This window comes from Lepidochelys olivacea (genome assembly GCF_965140295.1).
Source record: "Lepidochelys olivacea isolate rLepOli2 genome assembly, chromosome: 7".
Taxonomy (NCBI): domain Eukaryota; kingdom Metazoa; phylum Chordata; order Testudines; family Cheloniidae; genus Lepidochelys; species Lepidochelys olivacea.
In genome coordinates this window covers 13662212-13686510 of record NC_140417.1, presented here as the reverse complement: position 1 = coordinate 13686510, position 24299 = coordinate 13662212, and the positions used below count along the sequence as shown (strand labels likewise).

At 39.2% G+C, this 24299-nt stretch overlaps 1 protein-coding gene across 1 annotated transcript in view; it reads right to left on the bottom strand.

The window, feature by feature from the left end:
* Positions 1-4306: 4306 nt before the first annotated feature.
* The window catches only part of LOC311523895 (contactin-6-like), a 233856-nt gene continuing 213863 nt past the window's right edge, over positions 4307-24299 (bottom strand). The window contains exons 20-25 of the mRNA XM_084634421.1: positions 20049-20283; positions 19251-19366; positions 17609-17795; positions 7874-7986; positions 5952-6120; positions 4307-5225 (exon numbers count right to left, since the gene is read on the bottom strand). Coding sequence (XP_084490547.1) covers positions 5125-5225; positions 5952-6120; positions 7874-7986; positions 17609-17795; positions 19251-19366; positions 20049-20283 — 921 coding nt within the window. The 3' untranslated portion in view covers positions 4307-5124. The remainder of the gene's footprint in view (positions 5226-5951; positions 6121-7873; positions 7987-17608; positions 17796-19250; positions 19367-20048; positions 20284-24299) is intronic.

Sequence of the window (24299 nt, the reverse complement as noted above, 5' to 3'; positions counted from 1 at the left end):
AGATATTAGAGTTCCTGAAGTGAACCATATATGAATTGGGGTCAGTTATCTGCTCTTAACACTTATGAACAAACTATGACTCACAAGATATGGTAATGAGCAATTACATTGCTACTCAGGGGGTTGTCCAACAGCTCAATTTCCAAAGAAACTGAGTATTAGTCCACTTAAAAAAAGTAATATTTTCTATTTAGTTTAGCTATGATGGCCTTGCAGGAAGGGTGATCAGGTGATCTGTGATTTTTCTGCATTTTGTTGTATTTATTGCAAACTCCTCTCCCTGCAGTTCCTTCTTTTCACTTGCTCTTGAAAGTGTGTCCACTATAGGAAGTTCCTCCTTGGGCCTGTATTTCACATTTAATGAGGGGTTTTTGCAAGTGCATGCTAATTTATGGAAGTGTAGGTGTCACCTCTCACAATGGTAATTGTCAGCTCTCACAATGATAATTAACCAAACGCCGGGTTAAGGCCGACGCTCATCAGACCCCAGAAAAGGTGTTGGTTGATCTAGACAGCAGTACGGTGGCTATGGAAGTTGGAATCTGCTAAGGAGTGTGTAACAACTCACCTGCCGAATCAACTAGCCCTGAAAATGGATGGCGCTGGAGCGTCGGGCCCATACCCGGCCGTCACTGGCAATGAGAGCCACGGGGGCTATGCCGCGACGAGTAGGAGGGCCGCTGTGGTGCGCCTTGAAGCCTAGGGCGCGGGCCCGGGTGGAGCCTCCGCAGGCGCAGATCTTGGTGGTAGTAGCAAATATTTAACGAGAACACTGAAGGCTGAAGTGGAGAAGGGTTCCATGTGAGACAGAGACAAACACCTACAAGATCTCTATAAAGCATTCTTACAACTACAATACCCACCTGCTGAAGTGAAGAAACAGATTGACAGAGCTAGAAGGGTACCCAGAAGTCACCTACTACAGGACAGGCCCAACAAAGAAAATAACAGAACGCCACTAGCCGTCACCGTCAGCCCCCAACTAAAACCTCTCCAACGCATTATCAAGGATCTACAACCTGTCCTGAAGGACGACCCATCACTCTCACAAATCTTGGGAGACAGGCCAGTCCTTGCCTACAGACAGCCCCCCAACTTGAAGCAAATACTCACCAGCAACCACACACCACCACACAACAGAACCACTAACCCAGGAACCTATCCTTGCAACAAAGCCCATTGCCAACTGTGTCCACATATCTATTCAGGGGACACCATCATAGGGCCTAATCAGATCAGCCACACTATCAGAGGCTCGTTCACCTGCACGTCCACCAATGTGATATATGCCATCATGTGCCAGCAATGCCCCTCTGCCATGTACATTGGTCAAACTGGACAGTCTCTGCGTAAAAGAATAAATGGACACAAATCAGATGTCAAGAATTATAACATTCATAAACCAGTAGAAGAACACGTCAATCTCTCTGGTCACTCGATTTCTGACCTCAAAGTGACTATCCTTCAACAAAAAAACTTCGAAAACAGACTCCAACCAGAGACTGCTGAATTGGAATTAATTTGCAAATTGGATTCAATTAACTTAGGTTTGAATAGAGACTGGGAGTGGTTGAGTCATTATACTAAGTGAAACTATTTCCCTTTGTTTATCCCTCCCCTTCCCTCCACTGTTCCTCAGATGTTCTTGTTAACTCCTGGAAATGTGCTGGAAATGGCCCACCTTGATTATCACTTCAAAAGGTTTTCTCTCCCCCCACCGCACTCTCCTGCTGGTAATAGCTCATCTTAAGTGATCACTCTCCTTACAATGTATATTTTTTCATGGTCTGTGTGTATATATAAAATCTCCTCACTGTACTTTCTACTTTATGCATCCAATGAAGTGAGATGTAGCTCACGAAAGCTTATGCTCAAACAAATTGGTTAATCTCTAAGGTGCCACAAGTACTCCTTTTCTTTTTTGCGAATACAGACTAACACGGCTGCTACTCTGAAACCAATGGTAATATTGTTTCCAATGGTTTATAATCTCTACCACAACAGGTTTCTGTCAATATACATATGCATGAAGCTGCTCATAACCAAGCACAACTGCCAGCATTTCTTTTTCAATCTCAACATAGTTCTGTGGTGTTTTAATCAGTGCTTTAAAAGTGTATGCCAGGGGGTGACTAGTCTGCAGAATGACATCCCCCAATCCATTTGAGCTCACAGCTGTTACAGGCAGCATTGGCTCTGCTGTTGATCAGGCCTTCCATGTCTATGGATCAGCATGTTGTTTGGAGCTTTGGAAAATGTGACCCTGTTGAAAATAAACACTAATCTTAATAAGAATCTGTTCTTACTGCTTGGTATGTGAATAGATTTCTTTTCCCTCAGGACCTTTTGTGAAGGGGAATGGGTACACAATAATCATCAGTAGGAACATTCAGAACATGCAAGTATGTTTCATGAAAAGGGCTGGTGTTGGTAAATATTTTCTACATATTCAGGTTTTTTTAACAAGGAAAGGGGACACAGCACAGGTCTTTATGCTGAGGGTGCACGTTACACTGTATTCAGTAGTGGAGAGGACATATAAACTAGTGTGAAGTGCTGAGGAACTTTTTGGTTCCCCAAACCTAATGTGAGAGAGTCAGTCCATTGATATTGGTGTTCCTAAAGCTGTCAAGCTATAATCAACTAGTGTCACTTCACATTTTGGGCCAAACTCATTTTTTTAAATGGTTTATAGACACATACTATGGGGCTGAGTTTGACTGTTTAATAACTGAATAAATTGAAGAACTTAATCAGGTGATTTTCATCATCGTGCAGTATAAATATAAAGCATTGCTCCTTTCCTTCCCCCTCACACTTCCACCTGAAGATGAATCTACAGTTACAAACAGTGACAAAATAAATACCAGTTAATACACAGTGACAGAATCTGTCGGGAGACTAGTATATTTTTTTTAGTGACAAAGGATTTTAACAAGCTCTGATATAATATCATAGTAAATGTGAGAAAACGGTGGAAGTCAAACACAAAGGGAAGACAGATTTTTCCTTGTGAAGGTTGGTAAAATCTATACTGTATATAGTAACTGAGAGAAAGAAAGACAATCTGTGGAAATTATGACTAATGCTCTTGCTGAATTGATTAAAGAGCAACTTTACAAAACATTAAAGACATTGGACCCTATTCTCCCACCACATGATTTCAGTATCTCCTGGTCAGATCCCTTTAAGGGTCCTTTAAGATTAGTCAGTGATATAATATCCTCAGGTGATATTCTGCCCCATTGAAGTCAATGGGAGATTTGGTATTGACTGCAGTACGGCCAGGATTTCATCCACTATGTACAGGCAGAGGGGACTACATAAATGTGAATATTCTGCAATTATATGGCTGAGCACAAAACATTTCAGAACTTTTTCAACATTTGAGATTATTTATGTCAAATCAATATGCAGAGCTTTTCAACAAGCCTCTGTATGCTTTACTGGTAATGGAAAAAAGCTCTCCTCAGATTCATCATTAATTCTTTCAGTGATTGCATTTTATTTGATAGGGTAGTATTGGTATAAAAAAGATATAGCGCAAATGTGTGGTGAGTTTTCTATAAGGTCACACATCAACTTTTCATTTTCTGAGTGGACCAAGTGCTACAGTAGGTTGTATTCCATCAGTACCTTTCAGAGTGCAGTAAATAGTGAATCTATACAACGGTGAATCTATCAGTCCTACCCCTGCTGCCAATCCTGTCTCAATACTGGGCCCCAGGAGCTAGGGGGACTGTATATGGTCTCAACTCCTGCAGCAGAATGACACCTGCTCTCACCTAAACATGGCAAGAGTTCAGGGACGCTGGAACAGTTTTTCAAGTGGGGGTGCTGAGCTGCACCCCTCTTACCCCTGTCCATGCACCTCACCACCCCCCACAGCTGGGGCTGGGAGCAGGGCCGTGGCTCCGGGACAGGGAGATGCGGACGGAGTAAAGCAGCGGAGGCTGGGGCCACAACTAGGGGTGGGTGTGGAGCCCCGGGCATGAGGCCAGGACCCTGCATGTGGGGTGTCAAGGTTCCTTCCCCACTCTGAACTATGTGGGGATCTGCATGAAAACCCCCCTAAGCTTATTTTTACCCAAAGCAGCAAGATGAAAATATAGCCTTAAATATTTAAGTAACTCTATGGTTGGATTATTCAGTTATTTATTTATTAGAAAAACAGAACTGAAGCAGATGATTTAGAAAATGAAACACAATTACATTGAATATCCAAACAGTTATAAGAAAAATAGTACATCAAATATTTCACAGACCAACCGTGAAGATGTTCCTTTTATAATAATATGAATGTAAATATTTAGCCCACCTCTGAAATGCTTGAATTATTGACCAGAATCGTTTCTTTGCATGAAAAAGTTTTTTTTAATGTATTTGAGAATATAGTGGTTTAGTGTATGCTGTATCATAAGAAATATTGTCTCTTTAAGGGCCTGATCCACAGCCTTTGGGATTGAAGTCAATGGGATTGTTTTAATTGAGTTCAATAGGTTTTGGATTGGACTCTAATTCCTTTTGTAGAAGCAGATGACTATTTCCCTTTTTTTTGAGAGAAAATAATTTGGTAAAGGTCAAAAGGGTACATTATATGTTGATTCACGTCTCGCAACATTCTAACCGGTGGTAACCTGATACAAATAGGTGCAAAATGTAAACAAATATTTTTTCATTAAATTGTAAAGTTTGATTATTATTCTTTTTTATAGCTTAAAATGAGGAAGACAGGATAAATATCCACTTCACAAACACCTGCAAACCTATTCCCTCTTTGTTATCAATTCACCATTTATGAGTTGGCCCGGGTCTTTCATGTGGGTCATATAATTAAATTGTATTTGTACCATACCTCATTGTTTGCAAAATGTAATAGGTGTCACTTGTTACAATCACACAGCTATATTTTGGCACCACTCCATTTAATTTATTTATATATATTTATCCTCAGTTTTTAATATATTTTATTAATGCAATATTGATATTTACATTCTTGATAATGTACAGTGTATATTCACACCCCCCAATAGTATAGTCATCCGGAATGTTGGCTGTGGCATCAGGATAAAATCTATAGACAATTTACTTTCAAAAGTCCATGACTGTCCCTGGCTTTAATCATCAAAGAGCTGAGAAAGTAAGAATGCAATTCAGAATCATAATCCCATTTGTTACCACATGGACTACCAACTGGAATGATTTTGTTCCTCTGGAGTTTAAACCTATAAAAATACAAAAATAAAATCACCTCAGGCAAGTAAATTCATATGCAAGAGTACTTTGTGTCAGATCTATTTTTCACAGAATTCAGAATCATTCAAATTCTTCAACCAAAATGCATATACAAATGTTATGAATTATAATAATTCATAATCAGGTCATGCAAGGTGCTGAGTGTCCTCAGTGCCCACAGATGCTAGCACTTCATAAGATCAGGACCATGGTGCTTAGTTACTGTTAATGGATTCACATAATACTTTTTACAGCAGCCTTGCCCAGGAATTACGGAAGGAAAATGACATAACTTCATCTCAACAAGAGAAAAGGAGGAACCTTTTCATGATAGCTGGCACCTTCTTTGAAGGTATTTTAGGAGGAGATGCACCCCCAAGTCTATTACCAACAAATCAGTGCTACATAATGGCACTATTATTAGGCACACCCTTGTGTTGAATAGAGTCACTTATTCCACATGGAGTTTTGGTCCCACTCTCCCGGCCACTGCAGAGGGAAAGAGACCCTGAAAAGTTAGACCACGCACAGACTATATAAATTGCTTTCCCCTATTTGCATTAAACATAAAACTATACCAGAGATTGCTCTAGGTTTACGCAGCATTAAGCCATGCTATTGCTCATCGATGGTGGTGAAGGTCTAGTTAGCCTTCCCTTTGGAAGTGCACTAGCTTCATTTTAGACAACAATATTCAGAAAAAAAAAAAAACTTACTTGACATTTTTGGAATCCTAATTTCCTCACTACTGCTGCCATCCCCACCGTCACTGACCGTTCTTATTTCTATGAGATAATCTTCTTCAAATGGTACCAGAAGCTCAGCTGAGGTGTTGTTTGTCTCCAATATATGAGTTTTGCTTTGTCTATTTTGCCTGTATGAAATCTAAATATAAAGGGATTAGAAAAAAACAGAAATAATTGGATTTTTGTAGTTGCTTTTTTTTAAGGGTCTCTGAGAGAGCATTATTTCTCATATCTCACACACATGTAATTCTGCATGTTCAGAAACCTGCAGATTTACTGAGCAGAAACACAGACCACTTCAGAAAGCTACAATCATTTTCTGCGTAGGCTCAGCATATGGGGCCCAATGACTGTAGTGCTTTCATGACAATGCCAGTCCTTGTCCTATGTGCAACACAGTATTCATAAATTAAAGTGTAAGGTCATGAAAGATTGTTAAAATGTATTATTCATGTCTCTATCTCACCCAGTGTGGAATTGCTGAGGATGCACTTAAGGCCAGATTTTAATGTTTCTCATCCACAATTGAGGCCTGATTTGAAAACAGCTCAGCTCTCATTAAGATATCCAAACGAGGGATTCATTTTCAAAAGTGCATATCGCCCAACATTGCCCCTTGTGACACTTATGGCCCCATTTCAAAACAGCAAAGAACCCATCATGCTGAGCTCCCTTGAAAATCTGCCCATTTGTTTCTGATCCGAAGTCCATCAGAATCAATACAAATACTCCCATTGACTGCAATGTAATGCTTATCTGCAGATCTGAAAAAAGTAAAGTAACCTGTTGGTGTATGTATTAAAAAAGCTTAAGAGGTGACAGTAATTTGGATAGTGTCAACTAGAACTCCTTCTCTCCTAACACATAACTCACTGCATTCATGTGGTCTTTTTGTTATACCGTTGTGCCAATTTATAGATTGGTTGGACTATTTCACTGGTGCATGAGGGCTAGCCAGAGATAAATTTAGATGCAAATTCTGCGTGCAAGAATAAGCTCTTCTTCAGGAAGTCTTTCTTCTTTGCCAGCACAGCAATGACAGTATATAACTCCTTCCCCTTGGCAGCTTTTTGACACTTTTATGCTAAAAAGATATAAACTGCAGAGTGAAGTGGATGGAGAAATGGTGTTAATGGGCATTTTAAAAATGGGTTTATTGCAGTGAGTACTTAAAGAGCTCTTAGAATGTTGAAATATAATAGAAAAGTATTGCCTGGAAGCAAATGGTTAAAGCACAAAGGAGTGAATGTAACAGACTCAACAGTCTAGTCTGTCCCAAAAGTGTGCAGCTCGTCACATTCCAGAAATGTTGCACAGTTTTTGGTTTTTTGAACAGGGTTTTTTTTTTTCCGGGAAATATCTGTGCATAGCTTTGGGGGGAGTAAAACAATGATGATACAAAGGTCCTGCATACCCTTACTCATGCAAGTCTTCACCCATGTGAGTAAGAGTTTTGCAGGACTGGGCCTAAAGGCCAGTGTCTAAATTCTTCACAATGGGAATGAAGAATTTTTCCTTTCTTGAACTGAATTGTGGCCACATCCCTCCTTGGTCAAAAGCACCGTGAACTGTCTTTATACTAAATTTACCTTTTTAAAACAATAGATTTATTTAAATGATTTTCATGTAGAGCTCCTTGACACTTTTGTTATCTAGAGGTCTATCCTCTGATCTGTGTGGAGATGCATTTAGGCATTGACAAATTATAAGAGCTGATAGCAGCCCAATTTTAATTTTTCTATTTAACTGTCTGAAGAACACTGAAGAAGTCAATATTTTCCACTTAGTGATTAGTTTCAAGGAACGTATGATTGCCATGAAGCATTTGCTCTAGTTGTGGTGCCTCTATTATAACCAATAAGTATGAATAATTAGACAAAGAAATTACTTACTTTGTAGCCTAACACTTCTGATTCATTTTCCATTGTTTTTACATGTTCCCAATTCAAGCATATTTTTGAATTTGTCAGTTTCCATGCAATGTTTGCTGGTGGTTGACTTGGTGCTTTAAAAAAGATAATCACAAGATACAACTGGATATTAATTTGCATAGTATAATTGAATGAGCTGCTGACATGAAAGTAACTAATGCACGGCTGATCCAAACCAAGAGGAGTAAAAATATTTTTAGGTCAGTCATCACTAACATGTTGGTTAGAATTGTAAAGTTCTACTCATAACACAAATTATCTACTGAGAAAAGTGAAATTTTAGAATATAGGAAGAATCTGTTACTTTTGGCCTATACTAAGTACACTGAATAGATTTCGTTAAGTTTTAAGTACTATTATGAGTATTTAGATGTAATGTATTACAAAATGTTTTTCTATGTGGATATCAGAAAAAAACAAAATATGAGGTCACAAAGCTTGAAACAAGCTCAATGTACAAGTCTGTTTTTGATAGATCAGACTGCCAGGGTTTTAGGAACCCTTGTGTACAGTAGACAGAGTAGACTTTTGAAGGCACAAATAACATGCATTAGGTGCTAGATCCACAATGTTTCAGATCCTCAAAGGTATTTAGGTGACTAATTCCTGTTACAATCAATTGGAGTTACGCACCTAAATGCCTTTAAAAGTTTAGTGCCTAAATTGAACCTTTCTGCACCACTGAGAGCCAATGCTGAATTTAGGCACCACTGAGATCCTCAAAACCCTGCTCATCTGCCACCTAACCCAGTAGGCACCTGGAGTCCTCAAGGAACCTAAGCTTCTACTTGTGGGCATGTGCAAAAAATGCCTAAGTCCTGAGTGCCACCAAGTTGCTTGGTGCCCTAGCCATGCCAGGATTCCTAAATGAAGTGTTCCCCTGCCTGCCTTGCTTGTGGGACCCAATCTGGTATGTATGCTCACAATCCTCTGTCTCTTTTTTCATGAGAAAGGACTGACTAGGCTTAGGAGACTAATTCCAGGAGAGGGTTAATGGGTCAAACTGGGGTAGGTGCATCCCTTTTGCCTGGAGTTAGGCACCTAAATATCTTGGAGTGGAGACTGGGATGGGACTTGAACCCCTCCCCACTCCTTGGCATGTCCTAGTGGCTAGTTTAGGGAGCTCCTCATTCAGCTTGCTGGACTAAGTCCCCTTTATGGATCTAGACCAAGTGACTAAGTGCTGTTTGTGACATTGAAAATCTACCCTAAAATGACTGGGATTAAATCCTGCAAAATTCAGAGTTCTCCACAGATGTGTGAAGTTGAAACTGCATCTCTGAAGTAAATCTGAGATTTAGAATGGTGGATTGTATCCTGTTGTATGGTGTATCCTTCTTGGTTAGGGAACACTTCTGGGAAGAAAGCATTTAGAAATTAAGGGAATAAGAAGCGATTGCCTGCACTAGCATGTGGCCCATCTGTGACTGCTAATAGAAAATATCTCCAACAGCCAGAGATGGAACACCAGATGGGGTGGGCTTTGAGTTACTACAGTGAATTCTTTCCTAGGTGTCTGTCTGGTTGATCTCACTGACATGCCCAGGATCTAACTGATTTAATATTTGAGATTGGGAAGGAATTTCCCCGCAGAGATTCTGGGGATTTTTTGCCTTCCCCTGATGCATGGGGCACAAGTCACTTTCTGGTTCGAACTGGAGTAAATGGTGGATTCTCTGTAACTTGATGTCTTCAAATCACGATGAGAGTATTTCAGTAACTCAACCAGAGGTTATAAATCTATTACAGGTTCTGTGGCCTGCAATGTGCAGGAGATCAGATCAGATGATCACACTGGTCCCTTCGGGCCTTAAAGTCTATTAATGTAGACTTGGATTGGAAGGAAGATAATGGATTCATTTGGACCAGTAGGACTCCTATTGTTTTCATTACTCAGACCTAAAATTAACATGTTAATTTTCTGGGATCCATTTTCTCCCCTTTTAAATCTATGCACTGCTGTTCCCACATCTGACCTTGACACTTAAAGTATGTAAATTTATAAGGAACCTTTAATTTGGTAACAGTCTGTAATCTCTTTTGTTTCCTTCAGAGATGGAACAAACTAATTGTTACATTATGCAAGAAAAGTAGTGGTTTTTGTTTCATAATTGTGGAGAAGTTTAATCCTTTTTATCATTAGGAAAGGAAGATGTTGGTGAACAACCGAGGTGTAACCAAACAGATGTGTCTATATTTCAGCTGCTCCCTCACTGAGAAATATTGCGAAAGCTGAGTGAATACTGGTTTCTTTTTTAAAAAAACATTCATGAACTTGCATAAAAAGAGAATTCACTTAAATGGTGTTCACAACCTCTTATTTGCTTTCCACAAACACTTTTTCAAGCAACTACTTGTTCACAAGGATGTTCAGTGAAGGGAAAGGGTCACGAATCCTCAACCAATTGTGTATTCTCACAGGTATTTTCATGGTAGTGTTGCAAGTCCTTGTGCATGGATGATCGTCACCCCTTTCCAAAGAGCCACCACAAAGGTCTTTGTTGTGCCAAAATGCATCTGTTTGCATCACAGGAGAGTTATCCAAACCTCCTCCTATATCTAAAAGTTGCAGTTATCCGATCAGAGAGCATAGGTAATATTTTGTTAGTGAGGTGACCAGTCATACAGCATGAATAGCAAATTACAAATACCATAGTCATAACTCAAAGCAACAGATGCAATGAAGCGTTCACAAAGTCTAAAATGCACACAGTGAAATATCCTCACAACTAGTGTTCATCAAATAGATTGTAATAATAAGCATGGCCTCATTTCAGCAAAGCATTTAATTATGTGCTTAACCTTAAAGCAATGGGATTGCTCGCATGCTTAATGCTAAGCATGTGCTTGGCTCTGTTGGGGTTTATGTCTCTAAAAACTGAAATCTGTCCCATATAATGTGCAAAGAAAAAGAGGGGATAAATTGATCTGTGCCAAGGACAATAAGATGGACTTCCCTGAAGATACACAAACTTTGCCTAATTAGATTCTGGCTGCCTTTGTGCAGCAAAACTGAGGGGGAGGGGAAGGAGATTGCAGAGGGAAGTCTGTGCCATACTACTATATGTATGTAAAAGCCACCCAGAATCGAGAACTAGTGTTTGTTCCCTTCAGCACAAGGATGTAGGCTGGCCAGCCACCATGAATTTCCTAAACACCAAAGGAGTAACCAAGACCTCCAAAACATGTAGCCAAGAGCAAAAATTCATGGCAGTCACATTTGCCAACCTAATAAACAATCATATGGCTCTATGTGTAATGGTGTCCTTGCTGTGATAAATATATAGCACGCTGTGATCTTAGTTGTATTTAATAATTTTTGGCTTACATAGCAGAATAAAAAAATGCAGAGTGCACATTAATTTTCTTGCTTTATCAAACAATCAATTAGCTCCAAAATGGAGTCTCAGCTGTGCTATCCATTCCCACTCAGTAACTTCACAGCCTCCTTGCAGGCTGCTTTCTCAGTATCTGCCCAGGTCCTTCCTTCCACACTCACTGCTGCTACCATGTCCTGGTGGGGAGGCACCACTGGACACTGTTAGCACAGTGTGTATGCAGACAGCATTGTGGGTTAGGGTGGTCACCAAGTGAAGAGCAAAGGGAGGAGGAGCACTTTCAATTTGCCTGCTCCACAGTTGGATTCCTAATAAAAATGGGCTAAGAGGGGAAAACTTTGTGAGTGAAATTCAGTTTCTCCTCAACCATCCCAGTGGGGTCCCCCCACTATCCCCAAAGTGGAATGAGCCAAGAGGCTCCCCTCCCTACTGCACTACCCATCAACAAGGCTCCAGTGGAGCAATATGACCAGGGATGCCCTGTGGTCTCAGCTGCCCCTTAAAATGGGATCCCATCAGTGAAGAGGGTTACAACAGGACTGGTATATGGCCTGTGGTACTACCATCCTCTCCAGAGAATCCCTGAGGAGCTTGAGGAGGGGAGGATGTATGATTCACCAGCCTCACTCCATCCTACCTACGCCTCTATTTTTCCCTCCATATTTGTAAGGCAGATTTCACAAATAACTAAATAAACAAGCAAATAAAAACATAAAAGCTCGGGGCCAGATCCTTTGCCCTCCACCTGGCTGCTGCAAACCTTGTATAGCTAATGTGGTATTCTGGGATTCCTCCATGTAGCCAGCAGTACTCTGTCCACTCCTAGCCCCACCACTGAAGGGGATACATCTGGGAGGCCTGAAGGTGTAGCTGGAGTTCACTGTGCTAATGGAACAGTCAGTGGGGCAGTCACTACCTGCGTAAATTAGAGCAGTCCTCCAAATTACTTTGGAGGTCAGAGTGGCCCCCAGCCAGTCCTAGATTGGTGGACAAGAAAGGTAGCTTACAGCTATCTTTCCCATCCCTCACACCTCCTTGGAGCTGTGTAGAAAGCCATGTGACTGGACTGGGAGATCTGGCCTACAGAGAGAAAATAATGTGAATACAATATTATTCTTAAAATAAATTAAGCAAACAAACAAAAGCCTAACAGTCTTTGCAATATTTGGAATTAGACTTTCTTGAGCTAGAAGCTTCATCCTATTGAATATTCTAATAGGCAGATCTCATTTTGATATATCAGTCTAGTGCCATGATAATCAAAAGAAAACACAGATGCTTTACTAAACCACAAGTATTTTGGTACATAGAGAGAAGTGGGTATTTGGTGGTGGAGGTGGGAACTTATCAATGAAGCTGCTTGTGAACATAGTTACAAGTGCTTAACCTTTTTGCTGTCAGTCATAATAAATACTAAAGATAGGCCTAAAACACACAGACCTAAATCCCCTTGAACTGTGGGGAATTTCAGTTCTAGATCAGAACTTCATAGTTCAGGCCCATACCTACTCTACATTCTTATACATTGTCCTCTAGTAATAAATATTAGAGTATCTAGAGAGCTAGTATCTAGTTTCATTTATTATTACTGTTACTTGATTCTTATCACATATAAAGCACCTGTCTTCTGAGGAATTTAGCTTTTTTCAAATATTAGTAAACGAGACCTCATAATGTTGGAGTATAATTGCACCCATTAATAGATAGATAAATTAAGGTTCTAAGAAATTAAGAGACAGATTCTGCCATTTTCAGTCATGGTGAGTAACACCTCACTGTGTGCGTAGGTGACCAATTGCACCACTTGAATGACAGATTGTAAATTTCAAATACTCTGTAACACGGTGGCTCACCTCTTTAAGTGCTAGCCAACCCTAGTTACTATGCAGGCATACCCAAGCAGGGCTCAACCGTATCTGCTATTAAGGGCAGCAGAAAGCTGCAGAGATGATATTCCCTAGGAAAATAGAGTGGGGATGGAGGGAGACGACTGATTGTGGAGAGCAAATACACTACAGCAGGGAACACTGAAATACCAGAGCTGAGCTGAGAGAGTTATGGAGGACTTCTAAGAGAGAGATAAAAAGGTTACTGGGAGCAAGTAGGTTCCAGCACAGAAATCTGGGACTCTGGGATTGAGATCATGAGCAGGAGGCCTCCAAGTGACTTGATGAGAAGATGTAAACAGATCAACTTGAGGAGGGATTTGAATATTTATTAATTTAATAAACCAGAAACTGAGGAGAAGTGTGAAAGGACAAAAGGATTTGTGAGTTATAGAAGAAGCCCCTAAAAGGCAGAAATTGAGGTAGGGGCTATTTGCAGGACTGCCTTGAGGCCACAAGAAGGCACTCAGACACACAATGACATATTCAAACTGCTATATGTAGTAAGCAGCTCACAAGAAATCCATAGGCTAAAAAGTTTCACCCAAAATAATCATTTTGAAGGGTAAGTTTATCTGCATAAAGCAGTCACTTCAGACAGGAAAAAGGACTAAATTCACTAGATAAACTGTTGGTTACAAATTTTGTGTTCAGCTCTAATTCTGATGTACTCTTTTGAGGAATAGGCAAAATTCAGTTTTGCTGATAGTGAAGGTTACAAAAAGAAAACATACATTTTCTCTCTTCTACAAGACAATCAAAATTATACCTTTTAATTTTTCTAGCAGCAAAAGTTGTAGATCCGTTCCAGGAAGCAGTATGTAAGTTGTGGGCTGAAGGTGGGGAGATGGGACCCAAGGTTATGATGACCAAATTTATTGTGGGTAAAATAAACTATATGAACTGTAACTGAAATGTAGAGTGAGAAGGAAGAAAAGGAGTACTAGTGGCACCTTAGAGATGACCCAATTTATTTGAGCATAAGCTTTTGTGAGCTACAGCTCACTTCATCGGATGTATTCCGAAGTGATAAGGGTAGATCTTGAATTATTTGGCCTTCCCTTACGCCCTAAGTATGATTCTGTCAATGGGTGTCCAATTCCCATTGAAATTCAATTCCCATTGAATTTCAATGGGAATTGGACACCTAACTCACTAAATCCCTTTTGAGCATTGCAGTGTTTTTCTAATTCATAAAAAGATACATTGTAGCATTTTGATGTGTACTACTTAAAGGGAATTTCATGATTATATTTAAATGCATTGTTAGTCCGTATAAAGTCCTCTACCTGTGCATACATGACCACCTCTCCATATGCAAACAAGAAGTATAAAATCTAAAAAGGAGATGCAGTTAAACAAAAATAAGCATGGCAACACTCAATAAAATTGTCTCTTAAAATGACATTAATAGGGGATTCACTCTTTCTAAAGCCTAATATTCAGGAGAAAGGGAAGATTATTCAGGAGCAACAAGCAAATGCAAAAGATTTTGAGAACATTGAGGGCTTTTCACACACACTCTAATTCTGGACTGAGAACTCCACTCTAACTCTATTTTTTCTAATAATACTTGAAATATATAAAGAGAAAAGGAAAACTGTCCTCATAAGCTGGATGTACTGGGCACTACTGAGCTTTCATAATGTATCATAACACTACATATTAAAAAGTCATTTGGTTCCTCTTAGTTGCCAATATGTTTTGCTTCCAGGATATGCCATATTTCCAGGTTCTATGCCAGGTTTCTGCCTAAGTTATTTTTCACTTCCAACTCAGAAACCACTGAAAATTAGGAATTTATTATGAAAATGATGCCAAAAATGTATAGCAGAGTTTCCAGACAGCACTATAATAATATATTTGGCTTTATAGAGCCCCTTGTATGTGTATTTTTTCATCTCTAGAAATGATATGTAATAAAGGCAGAAAAAAAGCAGAATTAGGACTGGGGTTAAGATAAATATGTGAGAAGTATCTCATAAATATAAAGGGAAGGGTAACCTCCTTTCTGTATACAGCGCTATAAAACACCTCCTGGCCAGAGGCAACCTCCTGTTACCTGTAAAGGGTTAAGAAGCTCAGCTAACCTGGCTGGCACCTGACCCAAAGGACCAATAAGGGGACAAGATACTTTCAAATCTTGGGTGGGGGGGAGGCTTTTGTTTTGTGCTCTTTGTTTACGTGTTGTTCTCTCTTGGGACTGAGAGAGGCCACACAGAAATCCATCTTCTCCAACCCATCCTAATCCAAGTCTCCAATATTTCAACCAGTATAGGTAAGCCAGGCAAGGCGTATTAGTTTATCTTTTGTTTTATGTGAATTTTCCCGGTGTTAAGAGGGAGGTTTATTCCTGTTTTCTGTAACTTTGAGGTTTTGCCCAGAGGGAGATCCTCTGTGTTTTGAATCTGAATATCCTGTAAAGTATTTTCCATCCTGATTTTACAGAGATGACTTTTACCTTTCTTTCTTTTTTAATAAAATCCTTCTTTTAAGAATCTGACTGATTTTTCCATTGTTCCAAGATCCAGGGTTTGGGTCTTTGATGATTTTGTAACCAACTGGTTAGGATACTATTCTCAAGCCTCCCCAGGAAAGGGGGTGTGTAGGATTTGGGGGGATATTTTGGGGGAAGACATCTCCATGTGGTGTCTTTCCCTATTCTTTGTTTAAAATGCTTGGTGGCAGCATACTGTTCAAGGGCAAGGCAAAGTTTGTACCTTGGGGAAGTTTTTAACGTAAGCTGGTAAGAATAAGCTTAGGGGCTCTTTCATGCAGGTCCCCACATCTGTACCCTAGAGTTCAGAGTGGGGAAGGAACTTTGACAGGTATTCTGAATGTATTTAATAGCAAGGAAAAACTGAATACCACTTAGTAACTTATATGTCTAACATTCCCACCACTGTATCTAATTAAGGATCAGTACAATTTCTAGCTGTAAATGCTATCAATCTTCAAGGGGCAAAAGAAGTTTAAGTAGCTGATTTAAGCCTTTGACAACAATGTGCTTATTTAGATCTCATCTAGACATGACATGTCTGGTTAATATTCAGATTTTGTTTTGAATCTGCCATATGGTATGCACATGCATGCTCAATATTGCTCAATTTTTTTCTGCAAACTCTTGCTATTTTTATCCATTTTATCCAGTGCCCACTGACCTTAATGACTTCCACAAGAATTGGATCAGTCTTAAATCTTATTCTTATCATGATTCCACAAATACATCTCTTCTTTGTAGATCTGTGGCATAATGCTTTTTCTAATGAATGTTTACTGTTAACTAATAGGTCTCTCACACCACTTTAAAGACTCTATCCTTCAAGATGCTTGGTAGCTCCTGGACTGCGCTTGATACTTCCAGCATCTTGCAGAATCAAGCCTTAAAACACAATCAGTTATTAGCTTAATTGGACAGCAGTCTAAAAAGGGAGTGGCATGTTTTGTCATAATTCTGTTACTATGGGAAATTTAAATGACTAAATAATCTGCCTTTATATGAATCCAATACATATATTTGTTTCACTCTGCAGAACAGTGGAAGACAGCAATGTAACCAGTAACATTTACAAAAGAACCCACCCCAAACTCATATTCCTGGTTCCAGATATTGTTGTTGGCCATTTGGAACAGTTTTTCTTTATTGACTCGCTATCTCTTTTGAAATCACATATGAAAACATGCAGAAATGCAGCACATAATTGCTATTCAAAAGTAAATATTTATCAATGGCTGCCACATGGCAGCATCTGAAATGCCATAGTAATTTTATGTTCTAAAAATGGGGAATTACTGGGGGGAATCACCTAAAGGTAGAATAGAACAGATAAAATAATCTGCAGGGGTGAAATCATGGTCCTATTGAAATCAATGGGAGTTTTGCCATTTAGATAAGTCTACATATTTAGATAAGTCTACATTGCTCACAACTGGCCCATTTCAGCTGACTTGGGCTTGATCTAAGGGACTGTTTAATTCGGTGTAGACATTCGGGCTCAGCCCTCTAGAGCCTTGAAAGGTGGGAGGGTCCCAGAGCTCAAGCTGCAGCTGGAGCCCAAATGTCTACACCGCAATTAAACAGACACTTAGCTCGAGCCCCTTACCTCTAGTCAGCTGGCACAGGCCAGACACAGGTGTCTAGTTGTAGCCTAGTCATATCTGTTGTGGCCAGGATTTCACCCCAGGAGTTCCCTTTGCCTATTTACTGAATTGGCATCTCAGATATCACAGGGTAGGAAACTGTTGGTAAATGTTGACTTTTTAATGTTGACTACTCTGCCTATTAACAGCAGAGGGAGAGATAAATTAGTTTATTTTATTTTGTAAATGTACTGTTTAATTCTGTGAAGCTATTATGGATCCATTTATTAACATCACCACATAAAACAAAGATGCATTGCGATATGTTGATTTAAGGTTAGGCATTTGTTCTGCTTTTGTATAACTTATTGCGTATGAAATTAAATACATACGTGACTTCTTAGTAGTGATGTTGACTGGAGTGCTGGATGGTCCTGTCCCAGCTGTGTTGTAAGCTCTTAATGTTGCAAAATATATTGTGTTGGCCTTTAGTCCTGTGATGTTTTTTGCTGTTACATTTCCACTGACTCTAACTTTACCAGCTGCAGTTTCCTTGGAATCATCTGTCCAGTATAAAACCTGAATATTAAGAGCAAAGAACAGGCAGTTCATTGTTTTCCCACCAATTACAGTCTTGATTGGAAATGAGACAAGCCAGCAACTAAGGTTTCAAGAAAGACAGCATGTTTTGTAATTGAAACTGTCAGGAAATAAAATTAACCATGAATATTTATAGTGAAGAAATAAAATTTCAGACTCTGAATACAAATTAGAAAAGCAAATGAGAAATCCTTAGCTTTATAGATGTCCAAAAGGGAAACCTTGATAAGGTAAGATATTTTAAAGGCTTGTCTGATTTTACTATTTGAGCATATTTGAAAAAGACTTAAAAAGACACAGTGAGACACTTATATCAGCCATCAAGGAGGTTTTTACTTATGAATTTTGATACAATAGCAATTATTTACTTAGACCCTTCTCTTGCTCTAATGGATGTTTGATTTAGTAAGGCTTGCATACTCTACACCCCTGCCCCTTTGTTTGATACGTATGTTCATAATGATAGGACAATAGAATTTTAAATATTTCTGTTGTCTGCATTTGATGTATTCTAGGCTTATTTTATGTAGAGAAGTGGTTTTTTTCATAGTGCATGTGAAATGGGTTGGATTTACAGCACCGGAAGCACAAATAATATTTCAGCGTTATTCATAGACCATATAGAGCACAAATAATGGTAATGTAAAAAACTTCCCCCCAACCTTCACCAGTGTGCCTTCCTGAAGGCACCACCTCTTGGGATCAATTCTTTCCCAATTTACATCCCAGGAAAACCCATTGATACCAATGGGGTTGCATGTGGTGTACATCCAGGTGGAGTTTGGATCAAGTCTTCACGACCATTCAGTACTAGAGACTGCCAATCAGTGTGTGAAATGGGGAGAAATGTGCTGTTATTGTAAGCGGTTATTTTTTATGACCTGGACAGCTATTCACTAGGAGCTGGACTGAGAATACCAATGTATTTCATATAAGCTACAGAACAGTCTTTTGATGGTAACTACTTTCAGTTACTCTCAATTTCAAATGGATTTGTACTGGTGACCCAATGTTAAAATACTTGCTCTAGCTCATCTCTATGCCTCAAAGCCACCCGATGTTGCTCAGATATTATAGTGATGATTATGTTATAACAACATGAATGGATGGCTAGATAGTTATGGTTTTTAGAATAAAATGCAAGTCTTCTTATAGTACTCAATGCAAAAGTGTAGACCTAAGTGCTGTTCGTGAAAATTTAATTTACTTTAGTTCAGAAGGCAAAGACAGAACTGCGGTATAGGACTGTAAATACTTGTGTTTATTTCAGGTGAAATGTTGCTAATGAGAGTTGGGTGAAAGTCTCTTATCCATTAACTCGCTGTAATGGAAGGCAAGCTAGAATATGCATGGCTTTCGGAAGAGATATGATTGCAGCGAAGTCTGAAATTAACATCTTTCAACAAAATATATAATTAATTTTGTGTGCATCACCTCATAGCCAAGTACCCTTCCTGTATGCCTGTTCCATGCAATAGCATTCCAAGATACTTCAACTTCAGAAGCTGAAAAGCTCTGCACAGAAACCCCCATTGGTGCAATCTGTGGCTCTGGGATCATAAGAAAGAAAATGCATGTCTGTAATAAATGCAATTTACAGAACATATCATTTGATTAAAAGTTAGAACATCAAACGTGCAAGAACTTAAAAGGAGTAAAAGGTATTATGGTTAAGGCACTAGTCTGTGACTCAGGAAATTTGGTTTCAATTCCTGGTTTTGCACAGACAGCATATGTGACCTTGGCTAAGTCAGTAAGGGCATGATTTTCAAAAATGCTTAGCACCTATACCTAGAGCCAGATTTTCAGAATAGCTCAGCTCTAATTTAAGCGACAAAATAAGTGGCCACATTTATAAAAGAGCTTGACATTTTGGATGCCAAACTTTTTAGAAGAATCTGGCAATAAGCAGCCTCGTCTAGCCTTCTTCTGAATCCACTCAGTGGGGGCTGCTAGATACGGAGTGGTTTTGAAAATCTGCCCCGGAGCTCTCTTCACCTCCAGCCCCTATCTATAAAATACAGGTAATGTTTTTTTCCTCTTCTACCACATTTTGCCTGTCTTGTGCATTTAGATTGTAATCTCTTTGGGGCATGGAGTGTTTCTTAGAATATCTGAGCAGTGCCTAGCACAGTGTGGCCTTGATCATGGCTGGGGGTCTACAAATGCTAATAGAACACAAATAAATGTAATGATAATAATAATAAATAAATAATAATGAATACTGTTTACCATCTTCTCCTGAGTAGACAATGAATATAGAGCTCAGAGTCCCTTCTCCTTCATTATTGTAGACACCCACTTTAACTTCAAAAGGAGAGAGAGGTATAATACTTTCATTTCGGTAGACATACTTTGATGCTTCTACTGAAGCCACTACTGCCTTCGTCCAGCTTGTTGAACCAAGAGGCCGAAACATAATGATGTAGCCAAAACCTTCCCCGTTTTGTAGTTCTTCAGAAACTGACTGTAGATGGAGAGGAAATCAATCAATAAGCATTTGAAAGTATATATGGTTTTAATTGAATCTTCATTCTATCAGTATATTTCAGTTGTATTGATCTGGTTGACTGTGCCTTAGAGAAGATAATAGTGTTTTCTCCATCAGTCAATTTAATATTGAAATAAAAATCAAAACAATATATCCACTGAGGCAATCAATTTAGAAACAAAAGATTTGATCAGTCCCATTAAAGGCATGCTCTTGCAAGTGTGAAGATTTTTAAAATTAAAAGCATTTCACTCAACTCAGGATGTGTCTGAATCTTTTCCCCCCACAGGGACTGAAATGCTAATTTTGGATGATTTATACGGAGAAAAGAATTTGTAAAAGAGCAAATGTATATACATAAGTGTATGTTAATTGCATACTTATAAGCACACCACTTTTATTTCAATTTTTAGCATGAGTGCCATCCCAAGTGCATAAAAATGTCCTTATTTAAGTTTGTCTTGCATAGAGATGTTACTGAAATCTCCTCTCAAGGTATCTATTAATGACTCATACCAAGCGGGCAATTTCATCAGCGCTATTGCCAGTTTGCCCTTTTTCTTATGAGAAAAAAAATACTGCCAAATTGGCATTTCAAGGAGAGAGAACATTTGTGTAATATTTTGAACAAGAAAGTGAAAGGATCAGTGCTGCATGATACAAGATATACTGGATGTATTCCTTAGCAATATATCACGTCGTGCAAATATTCACATCAAACAAAGATGCACTGAAAAAGCAGCCATGCAACAGTGATAGAAAATCTGGAGGTATACACAAAGGCAGGAAGAACACCTGAAGCTTCAGTGAGCTTAGCTTACAGTTCAAAGATCTACTGTGTGTTGGAATCACCATGACCATCAATATTGGAAAAAGGAGGAAAAAAAGCAAGAAGAGCATAACAAGTTTCCTAAGAATCATATTTTAGCTTATTTTCCTTAATCCTCCTGAGCCCAATGGCAAGCAAGACATGAAATAGTAAAGCTTAGCATCTATATTGAGCTTACCATCCTTGAAGTGCTTTACAAACATTAATCCTCAAAACTCTCCATAGTATAGTTTCCCCTTCTATTTCTTACTCGGGACTGAGAGAGTTAACTATGATAGATTATGGTGTGTGTGGGGGGGATATGTCAGAGTTTAAGCTATTTGCTAGAGCATTTAATTTGTTTTGAGGCTTTTGTGACCTCAGATTTAATCAGGGTGGTTAGTCAGTTCATCACAGGAAGCAGAAGAGTTGTGTTCTGTTTTGTTAGCCTGGTATAATAAGTGTCTCCCATGGCTGCTCCTCAGGACAGATTGTAGAGTCCAATATGTTAGATTTCAAAACAGGGATAATTTGATGTGGGTGTTTTGGGGTTGTTGCTGTTTTCTTTCTTCATGATGGATGAACAGAGGAGAGGAAGCCAAAAAGTGGAGAAAATAGTATATTGAAAAATAAGAAAACCATCATTGAAGTGACATGGGTACACAGGGTGCCTGATATACAAGACGAGAAATACCTTCGTAGCACTAACAAAAAGCCCATTGTGCAATCTAAACTCTGATTCCAAGATTCCTATTTGCTCAGTAAGAAACTGTAAAATATTTTACTGGAATCACCATTTGCTCTTAGATTCTTTCCATAGAGGGAAGAAAATAACAGCAGTGTCATCTCTCAAGGCCATGGAAATCAAGAGCTGCCACTTATTTCTTGACATTGTGTAATAGAAGAAGAGTTTATCTAAGGAGGCTGAGTGAAATGTCAGTTGAACATATGATCAAACACAGGTGAATTTTGATTAGTTGTGGCCACTAATTATGGAAATTGCACCATTTAATTGTCCTTAATCTTCTCTAGAATTACACCCTATCTATGAGTTCAGGACTCTCCACTCTTTACAAAGGGAAGCAAACTCTAGGGGCAGGATCAGATCATGCTCCCCCATCACCCTGAACCATGGAGGAAGTTCCATCACTTTAGAGAGGGAGCACTGTGAATTGAGGAGCCTGACCCAAAGTCCACTAAAATAAATGGGAGTCTTTCCCCTTAAAACGTGTTTCATTTTGTAGAATGTCATATATACTCACTCTCCCCAGCTCTCTCCTACACAGGAAAGGGTGTGGCCTACTTATAGATTCATAGATATTTAGGTCAGAAGGGACCATTATGATCATCTAGTCTGACCTCCTGCACAACACAGGCCATAGAATTTCACCCACGACTCCTACAAAAAAACCTCACACCTATATCTGTGCTATTGAAGTCCTCAAATCGTAGTTCAAAGACTTCAAGGAGCAGAGAATCCTCCAGCAAGTGACCCGTGCCCCATGCTACAGAGGAAGGCGAAAAACCTCCAGGGCCTCTTCCAATTTGCCCTGGGGGAAAATTCCTTCCCGACCCCAAATATGGCGATCAGCTAAACCCTGAGCATATGGGCAAGATTCATCAGCCAGATACTACAGAAAATTCTTTCCTGGGTAGCTCAAATCCCACCCCATCTAACATCCCATCACAGGCCATTAGGCCTATTTACCATGAATATTTAAAGATCAATTAATTACCAAACTCATGTTATCCCATCATACCATCTCCTCCATAAACCTATCGAGTTTAATCTTAAAGCCAGACAGATCTTTTGTCCCCACTGCTTCGCTTGGAAGGCTATTCCAAAACTTCACTCCTCTGATGGTTAAAAACCTTCGTCTAATTTCTAGTCTAAATTTCCTAGTGGCCAGTTTATATCCATTTGTTCTTGTGTCCACATTGGTACTAAGCTTAAACAATTCCTCTCCCTCTCCGGTATTTATCCCTCTGATATATTTATAGAGAGCAATCATATCTCCCCTAACCTTCTTTTAGTTAGGCTAAACAAGCCAAGCTCCTTGAGTCTCCTTTCATAAGACAAGTTTTCCATTCCTCGGCTCATCCTAGTAGCCCTTCTCTGTACCTGTTCCAGTTTGAATTCATCCTTCTTAAACATGGGAGACCAGAACTGCACGCAGTATTCCAGGTGAGGTCTCACCAGTGCCTTGTATAACGGTACTAAAACCTCCTTATCCCTATTGGAAATACCTCTCCTGATGCATCCCAAGACCGCATTAGCTTTTTTCACAGCCACATCACATTGGCGGCTCATAGTCATCCTATGATCAAACCAATACTCCAAGGTCCTTTTCCTCCTCCGTTACTTCTAATTGATGCGTCCCTAGCTTATAACTAAAATTCTTGTTATTAATCCCTAAACGCATGACCTTACACTTCTCACTATTAAATTTCATCCTATTCCTATTACTCCAGTTTACAAGGTCATACAGATCCTCCTGTAGGGTATCCCTGTCCTTCTCTAAATTGGCAATACCTCCCAGCTTTGTATCATCTGCAAACTTTATTAGCACACTCCCACTTTTTGTGCCAAGGTCAGTAATAAAAAGATTAAATAAGATTGGTCCCAAAACCGATCCTTGAGGAACTCCACTGGTAACCTCCCTCCAGCCTGACAGTTCACCTTTCAGTAGGACCCGTTGTAGTCTCCCCTTTAACCAATTCCTTATCCACCTTTCAATTTTCCTATTGATCCCCATCTTATCCAATTTAACTAATAATTCCTCATGTGGCATGGTATCAAATGCCTTACTAAAATCTAGGTAAATTAGATCCACTGCGTTTCCTTTGTCTAAAAAATCTGTTACTTTCTCAAAGAAGGAGATCAGGTTGGTTTGGCATGATCTACCTTTTGTAAAACCATGCTGTATTTTGTCCCATTTACCATTGACTTCAATGTTCTTAACTACCTTCTCCTTCAAAATTTTTTCCAAGACCTTGCATACTACAGATGTCAAACTAATAGGCCTATAATTACCCGGATCACTTTTTTTCCCCTTTCTTAAAAATAGGAACTATGTTAGCAATTCTCCAATCATACGGTACAATCCCTGAGTTTACAGATTCATTAAAAATTCTTGCTAATGGGCTTGCAATTTCTTGTGCCAATACCTTTAATATTCTTGGA